Consider the following 15,381-nt stretch of genomic DNA (forward strand, 5'->3'; position numbering starts at 1 on the left):
GTGACCCCAATGGCATCACAGGACAAAGTGCTTACAAGCAACTCTGATTTTACATATAGCTTCTTGGATTTTGGCGAAATCCCGTACAATGGGTGGGCTCTTTAACGCAATTGGTCAATTTGGAAATTATATGCACTGGTTACCACCCATTAACCAAGCATCTGGGGATTGAACATCTCACTGATCAAACTTTATGTGTGTGTGTTGTTGTCTGCTGAAGCTCCACATCCTATCCTCTGCTCCCCCATGCATACCTTTCCTGAACTCTGACCTCTCCTAACCGTAAATGACCAGTCCCGTCAGTGTATGGCCCAGTTCAGGTCATAATTTTAAGTCTCAGGCAATGCTGAGTGCCCCACTCCCACAGTCTTCATCTCTACATATGTGTTGCAGAGTGAAGGACAGACACTAAATCACTGACATACACACTGCAGACTGGACAGAGACAACTGGCTTTCACAATGATCACACCTCATTATTTGATTGTTTTTCTCATCCTGTCAATTAACTGGGCAGGTAAGAACAATAACTGTTTTTCTGACAAAAACAACATGTCTGCATTACAGTAACTAATGAGGTGTTTAAATGTCTGCAGGTACTGAGGGTCAAACACTGACTGAGTCTGAACCAGTGGTTAAAACACCAGGGGCCTCATGTATCAACGCTGTTTTTTCCGCACACGCCACATGTATGAAAAGTGAACTTGCCGTGAGAATGTGCGGACCACTCCGCAAGGTGCCGTGAGAATGTGCGGTGGCACCGCAAACTTTTGTTTGGCAGAAACTACTGTCTTTTATGCTCTATTTAAAACGTCTTTCATGTCTAAACTCATACTACACACAACTGACATTATTTTTATAGTTCATAGCTCTCGGAAAATGGAAGGAAAATGCCGTTTTCCACCATCAATAACCCGTTCTAAATATGAGGGTATAGATGTTTTTTTTTTCATCTATTTTCATATTTTAGACTTCACCTGCGTAGTGCTGCTTACTTGTGCAATGATAGTATGTTGAAGTCCATATGTTTTGATGTTAAGATTGTATATTTTCTTAAGTCTATATATTCTGCTATTTCCACTATTTTTATATATACCGAATATCCAATAAAGTACTTGTGATTCTGATTATGGAGTGCACACATTTTTCACAGATAACCTGCCTTAATTACTGTGTCAAAGTCCCGATCGCCGACCGTTTCTCCTTTGGTTTAACATGGAGATGTTAACGCTGCAGGTGAACAGCGATCCATGACGCACAGATCCCTCTCTCCGGAGAAAAAACGTGTGTGGGAAATCCTTTCAGAATAAGTCAGGTGTGGTGCATATTTGATCCCATATGTGATGTTTAATTGGGACAGCAAGTTAAGTGTGGCTTATAAACTGATGCGTAAAAATGATATTGGCACGCATTACGCACTGGCAGCTCTAACGGCTCTGACCTCGTTCAATAACGGTGGCGTTTAGAAGGAGCGTGTGTGGAGGGACCCTTCTGTCATGGTGCAGCTCTCTGATCCGGCTGCGTTAACAGCCACAGTGACACCTTGTTGCTGATCCCACACCTGAGGCACTAAAAAGCTAATTTTTCCTGCCTCCACACCGGAGATCACCACATCCACCTCGCGCGCAGTGGCAGTAAGTTGATTTGTCGTTGTTTTGTCGATAATCAGCAGGTATGCCGGCGATTTATAGTCATTTGCGTATTCATTTTGGGGAGGAGCCGGGGCGTGGCTGGTGGCTCGTGCATGTGCGCTCAGTTCCACGCAGGTTGGGATGTATCAAGGAAAGGTGCGCTGAACCTGGCGTAAGAACAGTTTGATACATGTGGAGGTGAGTTTGCGTACGTATTTTCCTAGTTTTGGGAGTACGCCATCTTTCAGTATGAAAGCTACGCACTTTTTGATACGTGAGGCCCCTGGAGAGTCCAACAGACTGACCTGCTCATATTCTGGCTTCAGTAGTGATATACACGCTGCTTGGATCAGACAGGCTGCTGGAAAAGGACTGGAGTGGCTCGTTTATATCAACAGTGGCAGCAGCTACATCTTCTACTCTCAGTCAGTCAGAGGGCGGTTTACCATCTCCAGAGACAACAGCAGAAAGCAGCTGTATCTGCAGATGAACAGTCTGAAGACTGAAGATTCTGCTGTTTATTATTGTGCTCGAGAGCCACAGTGACACAGGAAGGAGCAACGCTGTACAAAAACTCAACAAGTCAAAAACCTTTCCTTGTCTCATGAAGCCACCAGAGGAGGAGCCCTCAGACCACTAATGATTTCAACACCAGCTCACTCATACATAATTTCCCCACATTCATGTATATAATTTGTTAAATATTAAACTTTTGATGAGATGAAATAAATTCAGCTGAACTTTCTACAGAAGTTGAATTTCTGCTCTGAAAACAGAAGCTACAAGACAAAAACAAACAACTGAGAACATGTTGGATGTCAAAGTTTCCTCCAAACAAATGCTGATAACTCTGTTCTTATTGTTGTGACACAGTGTCTCAACCTGACTATCTCAAGGGGAGAATCACACCACATTAATAATTTGATTAATAAAACAGCAGCTATATGCCATTACCTATAAGTTAAATTGGACAAAAACATGGAAAAAATAAACATTTTGAAAAGTAACAAAGTGACTGACAGTAAAACAAGGATAGTGATGACATCAGCTAAAAAAATGCAAACAAAATACAGATTTTAAGATACGATGAGATGGTTATGTTAAAGAATAACACCAAATATGATCAGTTAGGTGAAAGCCATGACATAAGAAAATAACGTTTCTTCCAACCAGAAAGGAGGAGTCAATGCAAAACTCAGATGTCTTCCACCTCTACTTATCTGACTGCAGAGAGGAGGACAGAGGACAGTGGACACACAGTTTAACATGATGGACTATAGGACAGGACTGCTGCTTCTAACTGTCTGCTGGGCAGGTGGAGACTTTCACTGATCTGAGATTTCCATTTGTGACTAGCTGACAGATTTTATATGTTTTCTTGTTGTCTTGACAGGTGTTGATGGTCAGACTCTAACACAGTCTGAACCAGCAGTTAAAAGTCCTGGAGGATCTCACAGATTGACCTGTACAGTCTCTGGATTTTCACTTAGTAGCTACTGGATGCACTGGGTCAGACAGGCTCCTGGTAAAGGACTGGAGTGGATCGCTGCAGAGACCTATAGTGGCAGCAAATACTACTCTCAGTCAGTTCAAGGCCGTTTTACAACCTCCAGAGACAACAGCAGACAGCAGCTGTATCTGCAGATGAACAGTCTGAAGACTGAAGATTCTGCTGTTTATTATTGTGCTCGACACTCACAGTGACTGGAGTTGGTTGAGCAGCTGTACAAAAACCTACAGTCCTCATTCTTACTGGGTTGGCAGAGCACAAGCATGAAGAGGTGCTCATAAGATTTATGTTATGTTTTTTAGTTTATTTATTAATTGTATTAATCTATTAATAATTGTATCTGCATTGTACACATCATGAAAAAACAATAAAGATTCCTTGATCATAAAAGGGTCAAGAGACAAGAATCTGAATCTATAATGTTGTGGTTTCTACTATAAAATCAATAGAAGGCAGTCAGTGTCAAGTTTCTCTCTCCTCTGTTAGTAAAATGAGACACAAATCAGCTGTTCTCATTGATCTCAACACAAACTCAAACACTGGACTGGACTACAGCTTAATACTTGATACAGAGAGTTTTTTAAATATATTTTAGGAATAGTAACATAGCAATCAAATGATCATTATTTTATACACACACACACACACACACACACACACAAATATATGAATGTACATTGATATAATGTTTTCATATTAGTAATTATAGTGATAACGATCCTTATTGTTAACACTGCAGTTATAATAACAGTGAACAGACTCTTGTATTGACTCCATTCAGACCAACATTGATGCTTCATATGTTTGATTGTATGCAAACTCAGTGAGCTTCCTTGTTCCTCAGCTATAAAAACATCCCATCAGGCTGTCAGTGGAGTTCACAGCACGTCACTTTCTACATAAACCATGTTCTCTGTAGCTCTGCTGCTGCTGTTGGCAGCTGGATGTGAGTCTCTCTGCATTTGGTAAAGTCATCACTTCTTTTGCAGTTAACTTCATAATTTCTTACAAAACATTTTCTTTTTCCAACAAGGTGTAAAATGTGAAACGCTGACTCAGCCAGCCTCTGTGACTGTGCAGCCAGGTCAACGTCTGACCATCACCTGTCAGGTCTCTTATTCTGTTGGCAGCTATCGTACAGCTTGGATCAGACAGCCAGCAGGGAAAGGACGTGAGTGGATTATCAGAGGAGGTGTTGGATACAGCACATACATCAAAGATTCCCTAAAGAACAAGTTCAGTATCAGTTTTGATTCTTCCAGCAACACAGTGACTCTAAACGGACAGAATGTGCAGCCTGAAGACACTGCTGTGTATTACTGTGCCAGAGAGCCACAGTGACACAAAGCATCAGTAGAGCTGAACAAAAACCCCTCAGTGCCTGAACACTTGTAACATGAAGCCACCAGAGGAGGAGCCCTCAGACCACTAATGACTTCAGATAAAATATCCTCAATTTAAATACTGAGACAAATAATCACTGATAATATGCTGCATGCATTTTCCACAGTGGAAACTGAATCACACTTAATCAAACATAAAACACTCAATTAATTAAAATATTCAGCTGACAACTTTTTTTAAAGCTCCTCTAATTTAACTCATCAAAACTTCAGCTTGACGTCACATACAGTACAGGTCAAACAAGAAACTTTGTCATCCAACACTTTTGTCTGACTTTTTTGAGAAATGGAAAAAAAGGAGGAAGAATCAATATAATATTAATCTGGAAAAAAATGGTACAAATGATGGATTTATTTTACACATATGCATGAGATGTGGTGTTTGTCTCTGAGGAGGAGTCAATGCAAATCTGTGACGTCTTCCATCTCTACATATGTGTTGCAGAGTGAAGGACAGACACTAAATCACTGACATACACACTGCAGACTGGACAGAGACAACTGGCTTTCACAATGATCACACCTGGTTATTTCATTGTTTTTTCTCATCCTGTCAATTAACTGGGCAGGTAAGAACAATAACTGTTTTTCTGACAAAGACAATATGTCTGCATTACAGTAACTAGTGAGGTGTTTAAATGTCTGCAGGTACTGAGGGTCAAACACTGACTGAGTCTGAACCAGTGGTTAAAACACCTGGAGAGTCCCACAGACTGACCTGCGCATATTCTGGCTTCAGTAGTAATATTGATGCTGCTTGGATCAGACAGGCTGCTGGAAAAGGACTGGAGTGGATCGCTTATATCAGCAGTGGCAGTGCTACCATCTACTACTCGCAGTCAGTCAGAGGGCGGTTTACCATCTCCAGAGACAACAGCAGACAGCAGCTGTATCTGCAGATAAACAGTCTGAAGACTGAGGACACAGCAGTGTATTAATGTGCCAGAAACACAATAAGAGACACTAACAACAGCGCCAACCAAAAACTACTTCCTCTTTTTACCACCAACACAAGAAACATTCATTAGTCTCAGTATTATTTGCTCTGAATCATATATTTTAAAAAGATAGTTTTAATTATTAATGACCAGAATTCCTCTAAAAGTAATATTTTTAAATGATCCTGTTTAAAGATATTAATATATATTCTCCCCTATCACTCTGCTTCAATGATTTCTCAAATATACACAATACTGGAAATACTTTCTGATATTAAAACAGGCACATCTTTGGGCGGGCCATGGAATTCGATTCAGATAATTTGTTTACTTGCAGGGATTGTGTGCACAAACACGTAGTACATGCTGGTATAATTTACTATTTAATTTGTCTTTGTACAAATGGTGACCTAATGAACAGAAATCTGACTGAATATGTATGACTGAAATTCCTATTTCATTTTATATTAAGTTTGTGTGTCACCTACATGATTTTATATAACAAAAAAATATGGTAACAAGATAATGTGATACCATTCATGCCAAATAAAAAAACTAAAGCAAAACGTGTATCAGATCAAACATTGAAAATGTGTTCGAAGGGGATTTTTGAATAGTTTGTTGAACATAAAAAGTTTGGATCAACTTGTCTTGACTGATGCACAAAAGAAGTCGTTTAGACAACAGCCGGTCTGGTTATAGAGGACGAGTGAGTGAAGAGAAGACATTTGAATTGTGAGAAAGAGTGAAGTGGATGCAGGAGGACAAAGTGAGTGAGCAGGTGAACAGCAGAGTCTATAACAGACTTACAATAAAGATTACAATAAGAAGTAGAATCACAGTAGTCAAGTCTGGATGTGATGAAGGAGCGGATTGGAGATTTAACAACAGAAGGAGAAAGATGAGCGGAGACAAACAGTGTTTTAAAATTGAAAAATGAATTGGTGTTGGAATGAGAAGTCAGTGTCAAAATTTAGGTCAAGCTTGCAGATGTATAATGCTGGAATAAGAGTTGAGCAGTTTGGGAAAGTTGACCTGCATCCATGCGACAGGCTTGGAGAGAGTTGCATCGATGATGGATTTAGTGGATATGTAGAAATAGACATCACTGGTATAAAAGCTGAAGTGGAGACCATGAAGATAAGATTACAGAGGGGTGGCATGTAAACAGCAGAGGACCAAGTACGGAGCCCGGCGGGACGCCTGTTCATGCTGATTAAATGTTGTCTGTCTGTGAGACGTGACTTAAACCAAGAGAGGGCAGTACAGGTGATGTTGAGAGAGCATTCAAGTTGCTGCAATTTCCTCCATGGTGTATTCTCAAGGTCACAAAGGACTGGAACCAGTCCGAGGTGACATTGGGCTTCAGGAGGGATACATTCTAGACAGCTAGTCATTAGAATATACATACATATTCAAATGCTATTATCATGAAATAAAAAGTGCATTTCCATAACTTAATCAACTTGTTTTGGGTGTCATTAGATTCCCAATCTGAATAATCATCCCTGTGCAAAGGAACAGCTACAGCCCCCCGCGACCTGATTCTGGATAAGCGGTTAAGGATAATGAATGAATGAACATCTATTCCAGTTATATCTTCCCTTTGAGGAGGTGTCAATGCAAGACTCAGATGTCTTCCACCTCTACTTAATAGAAGTTAAATTTCTGCTCTATAAACAGAAGCTACAAGCCAAAAGCAAACAACTGACAACATGTTGGATGTCAAAGTTTCCTCCAAACAAATGCAGATAACTCTGTTCTTATTGTTGTGACAAAATGTCTCAACCTAACTACCTACTATATATAAAAATAAATTGGACAAAAACATAGAAAAAATAAACTGTCTGACAGTAAAAACAAGGATAGTGATGACATCAGCTAAAAAAAAAATGGAAATGAAATACAGATTTTAAGATACAGTGAGATGATTATGTTAAAGAATAACACCAAATATGATCAGTTAGGTGAAAGCCATGACATAAAAAAAATGTTTTCATTCAACCAGAAAGGAGGAGTCAATGCAAAACTCAGATGTCTTCCACCTCTACTTATCTGACTGCAGAGAGGAGGACAGAGGACAGTGGACACACAGTTTAACATGATGGACTATAGGACAGGACTGCTGCTTCTAACTGTCTGCTGGGCAGGTGGAGACTTTCACTGATCTAAATCTTACATAGCTTTATTTGTGTTAGTAGCGTATTTTACTTGATCTTTTTATGTCCTTACAGGTGTTGATGGTCAGACTCTGACACAGTCTGAACCGGAAGTTAAAAGTCCTGGAGGATCTCACAGAATGACCTGTTACGCCTATGGTTTTAACTTTGGTGGCTCTTGGATGGCCTGGATCAGACAGGCTGAAAAAGGACTGGAGTGGCTCGCTTTAATCAACAGTGGCAGCAGCAGCATCTCCTACTCTCAGTCAGTCAGAGGGCGGTTTACCATCTCCAGAGACAACAGCAGACAGCAGCTGTATCTGCAGATGAACAGTCTGAAGACTGAAGATTCTGCTGTTTATTATTGTGCTCGAGACTCACAGTGACTGGAGATGGTTGAGCAGCTGTACAAAAACTTACAGTCCTCATTCTTAGTGGGCTGATAGAACATGAAGTGTTTTTCATGAATTGTTTTTGATTATATTATTTGTGTTAAATTTAAAAGTGTTTTGTATTAAAAAATGAATCAATAATTTCCCCTGCATACACATCATGAAAACCTAAAATAACAGAATAAAGATCATAAAAGACAACAACAACAACAACGTGATTGTTAAATTGAAACAATTAGAAATTATTTCCATTTCTACATAAAGACACAATAATTTGTGTAAATAATGTGAAATCTTATGATTCTAATGTTTGTTTTGTGATTGATCACTTCATTTATAGTCCAAAGTATCCACTATTGTTGTCACTAAATATAACAGCTTGGTTGGCATCAAGCTCCTGTATATGTGTTTTTACAGGTAAAAACTCCTTCATGAATCTGACAGATATCTGAAGCCGATATCTCTCTTTGTAGCCAATTTTTACGACCTCAGACACAAAACTGGTGGAGCCAAATGTTCGACTCTCAGGCAGTTGAAGGTCTAAGAAAAAGTCTTTACTGGCAAAAGTTCAGTACAAAACATAAATGCACTTGTAGAGGGTGGAAAATAGCTTCTGTTAAAAGTTAAAGAAAAACTGACACCCCCCTTATTTTATAACTACTTGATAAATGAGTCCCTCTCAGATATAAATCAGTTCCTTTCACATTTTGGGGAAACCTTGCTGTTGTTTTCTTGTGACAGCAGGTTAGAACAGGCACAGTGGGGGACAGACAACTTGAGCCTGTGTTGTCATGTGACCGGCAGAATAAAACATGGCGCCAAGTTGATCGCAAACACATCACGTGTCTCTGTCCTTACTGCTTCTCAGTCCCTCAGGACTGTGTAGCAAACTAGCTAGTGGCCCAGGTCCCCCTAGACTTGAGGCCGGTAACATATAGCTCAACATGGTTAAACTAGAAATATTGTGGATTACACTGTGTGTGTAACTAAAGGGTGTTACATATATATTAGGTCCTCCTCTTTGAATCCCATGCAAATCTGGGGTTTTCAGAGGGTATACATCTGTCCTCCCACTGACTTCTTCATTAGTGTGTAGTGGTTCACATCCTCAGTCTCAAGATGATGGACAAACTTTGTGTTCTGCTGACAGTGCTCTTTCTGCCATGTAAGTCACTTCATGCTGTAATTCCGATCCAATAATGTATTTTACCACTTTTTTTCTCACTCACCTCTTTTAACTTCTGGTTCTTTGACAGGTTTCAATGGCCAGGCTCTGGAGTCCATTCCATCCACTCCCGTATTGAAACAACCTCAAGAAGCCTCAGTCTTTCTTGCATGGGAACTGGATTTGATTTCAGTAATTCTGGAATGCACTGGATCAGACAGCCTGCAGGAAAAGCACTGGAGTGGATGGGGCTTATTTACTATGATGCAAGTAAAACAATCTATGCAAGCAGTGTGCAAGGACGCATAGAAATCACCAGAGATAACAGCAACAGCATGACATATGTGAGACTGTCCAACTGACAGCCAGAGGACTCTGCTGTGTATTACTGTGCCAAACACACAGTGTGTATTTGATCAGAGAGGCTTTACAAAAACCTCAAACTCATTTTTACAATCACCACCAGGTGGCAGCAAATAAACGGTGTCATAGACACACAAACAGAGAAATAAAAACAAAGCGATGTGAACGCACCAGCTGAGGCTGTGGTTTATGACTTCCTCTTTTTTAAAATAGTTTTTAACAGCATGTGCTTTGAACATCAAAGTACTGGTAAATGGTATTCCCATCTGTTATTGTGTCAGGCAGGTGTGAAGGATTTTCTGTTATATTTTAACTGTTAAAAGAAGAAACTGTGATAGAAATTGTAGTGATTGAAAGAACACAAATTAACTAAGCATATAAAATGATTAGACACATATTGAATGACAGAACAACTGTTAGTGACATAACTGATTGTTAAGCATAACAAATTGGCCCTGTCCAGGAGGAAGAAAACTGATCAAACTGTAGTATTCAGACTGTTTTGGCCCTAAACTCCCTAAACTTTAGGGAGTGTTGCTGTGAGGATAATTTCTGTAAATATATGCAGGTGGATTTATAAATACATCAAGTTCAGACTTCAATCATCACCTGCCTGGTCTCTTATTCACAAAAAACTCTAACCCCAAGTGAAGCATGTAACTATTAGCATGTATTAGAGTGATCCATAGACACTGTGAAATTATACATTTTCTTTCCGATATGTAAAAAATATATTTTCACACCATAATTCCAAGTGTTGACTACTTATGACAGGACAGTCCATCCTTCGTTTACAGCCTGTCAGTGTCCTTCTCTATGCAAAGTGAACTTCCTCACAGTCTGCTATAAAGACTTGATATCATGCTGTCAGTTGCAGCAGAAGAAGAGAAGCTCCCATCAGATCACCTTCAATACCAACCATGTTCTCTGTAGCTGTGCTGCTGCTGCTGGCTGCTGGATCCTGTGAGTCTCACTGAGGCAGAGACACTGACAGTATGATCACAGCACACTGACTGTTCACTCTTATTACACTCATTCAATATTCAACATGTTTTCCTCCACAGGTGTAAAGTGTGAAACGCTGACTCAGCCAGCCTCTGTGACTGTGCAGCCAGGTCAACGTCTGACCATCACCTGTCAGGTCTCTTATTCTCTTGGCTACCTCACAGCTTGGATCAGACAGCCTGCAGGGAAAGGACTGGAGTGGATTGGAATGAAAAGTACTGGTGCTTCATACTACAAAGATTCACTGAAGAACAAGTTCAGTATCAATGTAGACTCTTCTAGCAAAACAGTGACTCTAAACGGACAGAATGTGCAGCCTGAAGACACTGCTGTGTATTACTGTGCCAGAGAGCCACAGTGACACAAAGCATCAGTAGAGCTGAACAAAAACCCCTCAGTGCCTGAACACTTGTAACATGAAGCCACCAGAGGAGGAGCCCTCAGACCACTAATGACTTCAACACCAGCTCACTGTTACAGTAAACAGGAAGTCTAAGAACAAAGGTTCTTCATCTCATTTTACAGCAACATTTTATATCAAATAGATAATCTAAAATTATCATCATTGAAACATCATTGTGTGTACAAAAACCTTTCTCACTACAGTAGAAATTAACCCTTACATCTCTTTAAATGCTTTTAGGTTACAATCACCAACAAACCATTGATAAATATTACACTTTACAAATAATATAATCAATTAACCTATCATGTCTTCAAACGTTAAACTTATTGTTTTGACCTTTAATTGTTTAAATATACATATTTGGTCTAATAATACAAGAAATATTACATATACAGCAGAAGTTACAAGACACGTGACATAAATCTTTAAACTTTAAAGAAAAATAATTTCAGGAGACATGAGGTGTTATGGGTTTTTTTTTTTTTTTTTACCTAAAAGGCGATTTTCATATTAAATAACCTGAAACCAGAATAATCATAATAACATTTAATAAGCTTTAATTTACAAACAGTAGCAAAACTGTGTTGTGTGTATGTTGAATTGGGTAATTATCCACAGATAAAATTAATTTACAGTTAAGTAAGCATTATAATATAATGTTTTAATAACGTTTAAAAAAATGAATGAGTTAGAAGAAAGTGAAAGGATTACATTCGTTTTGTGGAGAGATTGAATGGAAGACACTGTTCAATCAGAAAGGAGGAGTCAATGCAAAACTCAGATGTCTTCCACCTCTACCTATGTGACTGCAGAGAGGAGGACAGAGGACAGTGGACACACAGTTTAACATGATGGACTATAGGACAGGACTGCTGCTTCTAACTGTCTGCTGGGCAAGTGGAGACTTTCACTACAGTTTGATCCTTTTGATGCTTATTTTATTTAAAATATGTTGTGTTATGATTACCATTTTCTGATCAGACTGTTTCTCTCTCCAGGTGTCAGCAGTCAGACTCTGACGCAATCTGAACCAGTGGTGAAGGGCCCCGGAGAATCACACAAACTGACCTGTACATATGCAGGAATATCTGATTATAACGCTTATATGGCCTGAACATACAGCCTGAAGGAAAGGGACTGGAGTGGGTTGCCGACATTACTGCTCCGAGTGGAGGCACTAAAACTTATTCCACATCAGTCCAGAATCGCTTCACCATCTCCAGAGACAACAACGTGGACCAGGTGTATCTGCAGATGAACAGCCTGACTGCTGCAGACTCTGCTGTTTATTATTGTGCCCGACGGCCACAGTGATGCAGGAAGCCACAGAGCTGTACAAAAACCAGGACAGATGTGACAGAGACAGTCACTGACAGCAAGTGTTGGCTGTAAAGGAGGGATGGACTGTCCTGTCACAGGTAGTCAAAGCTTGGAATTATGTTGAGAGCATTTATTTTTGAATAAACACACGTGAAGGACAATTTATTGGTTATTACAACAAACTCAAAGATTTACATTGACATTCAGATAAACAGGATATTTACCGTTTCATTGACACCATGTTTCACCGTGTTTCTCTGAGTGTGTTGATGATGTTGAACTGAAGTTAATTTCTGTGAATGTGAAAAGCTGAAAGCAAAGATTTGACTTGTTCTGACATGTTGAGAGCAGAGAGGCTCTACAAAAACCTCAAACTAGTTATTCTCACAAGTACAAACAGGTGGCAGTAGAAGATAAGAAGTCAGATGACACAAAGGAGAGGATGTCTCTAAACACACACACACACACACACACTATAAGCAACAGTTGATGTTGTTGTTTGTGACTTCCTGTTTCTTAGTGTTATATTTACCAAGAGCTCATTAACATTTTCCCGTCATTGATTGGGGGACTGAACATTTGAACATGTATCCATGATATATCCAGTAGAAGTATGACTCATTATTAACTGGTGAGCAGAATAAACAATTACAGTCTAAGTTTGGTCTAAAGAAAACTGTTGAAAGAGAAGAAAAAAATATCTTAATGAAAAAATATGAAAGAAGAAGTACAAATTCGGTATTTTTTTAAACACATGCATGAGATGTGATGTTTGTCTCTGAGGAGGAGTCAATGCAAATCTGTGACGTCTTCCATCTCTACATATGTGTTGCAGAGTGAAGGAGAGACACTAAATCACTGACATACACACTGCAGACTGGACAGAGACAACTGGCTTTCACAATGATCACACCTGATTATTTGCTTGTTTTTCTCATCCTGTCAATTAACTGGGCAGGTAAGAACAATAACTGTTTTTCTGACAAAAACAATATGTCTGCATTACAGTTACTAATAAGGTGTTTAAATGTCTGCAGGTACTGAGGGTCAAACACTGACTGAGTCTGAACCAGTGGTTAAAACACCTGGAGAGTCCCACAGACTGACCTGCACATATTCTGGCTTCAGTGGTGATATACATGCTGCTTGGATCAGACAGGCTGCTGGAAAAGGACTGGAGTGGATCTCCTGGATTCACAGTGATGGCAGCAGCCAGTACTACTCTCAGTCAGTCAGAGGGCGGTTTACCATCTCCAGAGACAACAGCAGAAAGCAGGTGTATCTGCAGATGAACAGTCTGAAGACTGAAGATTCTGCTGTTTATTATTGTGCTCGAGAGCCACAGTGACTGGAGTTGGTTGAGCAGCTGTACAAAAACCTACAGTCCTCATTCTTACTGGGTTGGCAGAGCACAAGCATTAAGAGGTGCTCGGAAGATTTATATTATATTTTTTTGTTTATTTATTAATTGTATTAATCTATTCATAATTTATTTGCATTATACACATCATGATAACACACATCTATAATGTTGTGGTTTCTAGTATAAAATCACTAGGAGGCAGTCAGTGTCAAGTTTCTCTCTCCTCAAATGAGACACAAATCAGCTGTTCTCATTGATCTCAACACAAACTCAAACACTGGACTGGACTACAGCTTAATACTTGATACAGAGAGTTTTTTATATTTTAGGAATAGTAACATAGCAATCAAATGATCATTATTTTATACACACACACACACACACAACACACACACACACACACACGGTTTGTGACTTCCTGTGTTGTCGGGTTGAAAATGGTCTATTTTAACAGCTCTTAAAAAAAGGATACAGGATACCCAGGCAATCTCCTTGTCTTCATCTTCCTCTTGTGACAGCTCAGAGGAAGATTCCTCTGATACTGTGTCTGCATCCTCCTCTACTGCATCCTCATCAGAGGACAAGAAAAAGAAAAGGATGAAGAAGAAGGGGAAAGAGAGAAAGTCCAGTGCCCATACCCAAAATCTTGAGAGGGCCTGGAGATCCTACAAAGAGCAGATCTGGAGGCTTAGGGGAAATCGCACTGACAGTTTGCTTTCCGACCACCTTTCAGTGATTGAGTGGAATGAATGGCTCGCAAAGAAACACTGTAAAGGTGCATTTGGCAGACTGATTCATGACATTTCCAAAAAATACAAGTAGTCATATGCAGTCACTGTAACTGTTGTTTGCAAGAATTTGTCTTTCTGTGAGACAAATTCCAAGAAATCAGTGCACTTTGTTTTTATAGTGTCATAAAATTCCTTTTCCTGTATTATTTTATCATGTGCTGAACATATTTATTTTACCTGTCTGACGTTTCTTTGAGATAGGATTTAGAATTATGTTAAATTGTGATACTGAAATATTTTCTGACTTTATTTTTGATACAGAAAGTTTTTAATTTTTTCAAAAAAAGATTTTATTTGTCATATTTGAAACGTCTGTGATCCACTGTTGATGTTGGCAAGTATTTATTCAGCCATGTTTACCCTTGTTCGTCTTTATACAATATGTTGGGAAGTTGCAATAAATATCAATACAATATGTTATATATCCCTTTGTGTTGTGTCTCTTCTTCGTCTGTTAAGATAACTGAACATTTTGTGAGTCTTGAGGCATTGCCAGCCTTTAAATCTCATTAGTAAATGCTTTATAAGCCATAAATAGTGCTCACTTTAGATGAGCTCACACAAAATACTTAATTAACGAGTAGTTAGTGCTTCATAACAGCCTCAATTCATGAATCCCTGCATTAATAACTGTTTATAGGACATCCATTGAAAATGAATTTGTGAGTTTTTTTTATGGAGAATCTGCTAACACAGTCACTAATCATTAATACATGTCTGAATAGTGGATGTGCAAGTGCATGCAGAAATGTACATCTAAATACTTTGTTTATCATTTACATACACTTTCTAAATGATATTACAAACCACTGACAAATCCTATATAACTGGTTAGTAAGTGATGTAATACTTGATTTAGAAATGCTGAATCCATCATATATAAAATATGAAAATGCAATCATTAGGACATTATAGATGATTATAATGAGGAGTAAT

At 39.1% G+C, this 15,381-nt stretch overlaps 1 gene segment (V, D, J or C); it reads left to right on the plus strand.

Annotated features, from left to right (window-relative positions):
• Window positions 1–10,480: 10,480 nt before the first annotated feature.
• LOC131982868 (Ig heavy chain V region XIG14-like) lies at window positions 10,481–10,926 on the plus strand. The segment is given in 2 exon segments: window positions 10,481–10,523; window positions 10,625–10,926. Coding segments are annotated over 2 exon segments (345 nt in total).
• The last annotated feature ends 4,455 nt before the right edge of the window (window positions 10,927–15,381 follow it).

The sequence above is a fragment of the Centropristis striata genome, chromosome 13 (assembly GCF_030273125.1).
Source record: "Centropristis striata isolate RG_2023a ecotype Rhode Island chromosome 13, C.striata_1.0, whole genome shotgun sequence".
Taxonomy (NCBI): domain Eukaryota; kingdom Metazoa; phylum Chordata; class Actinopteri; order Perciformes; family Serranidae; genus Centropristis; species Centropristis striata.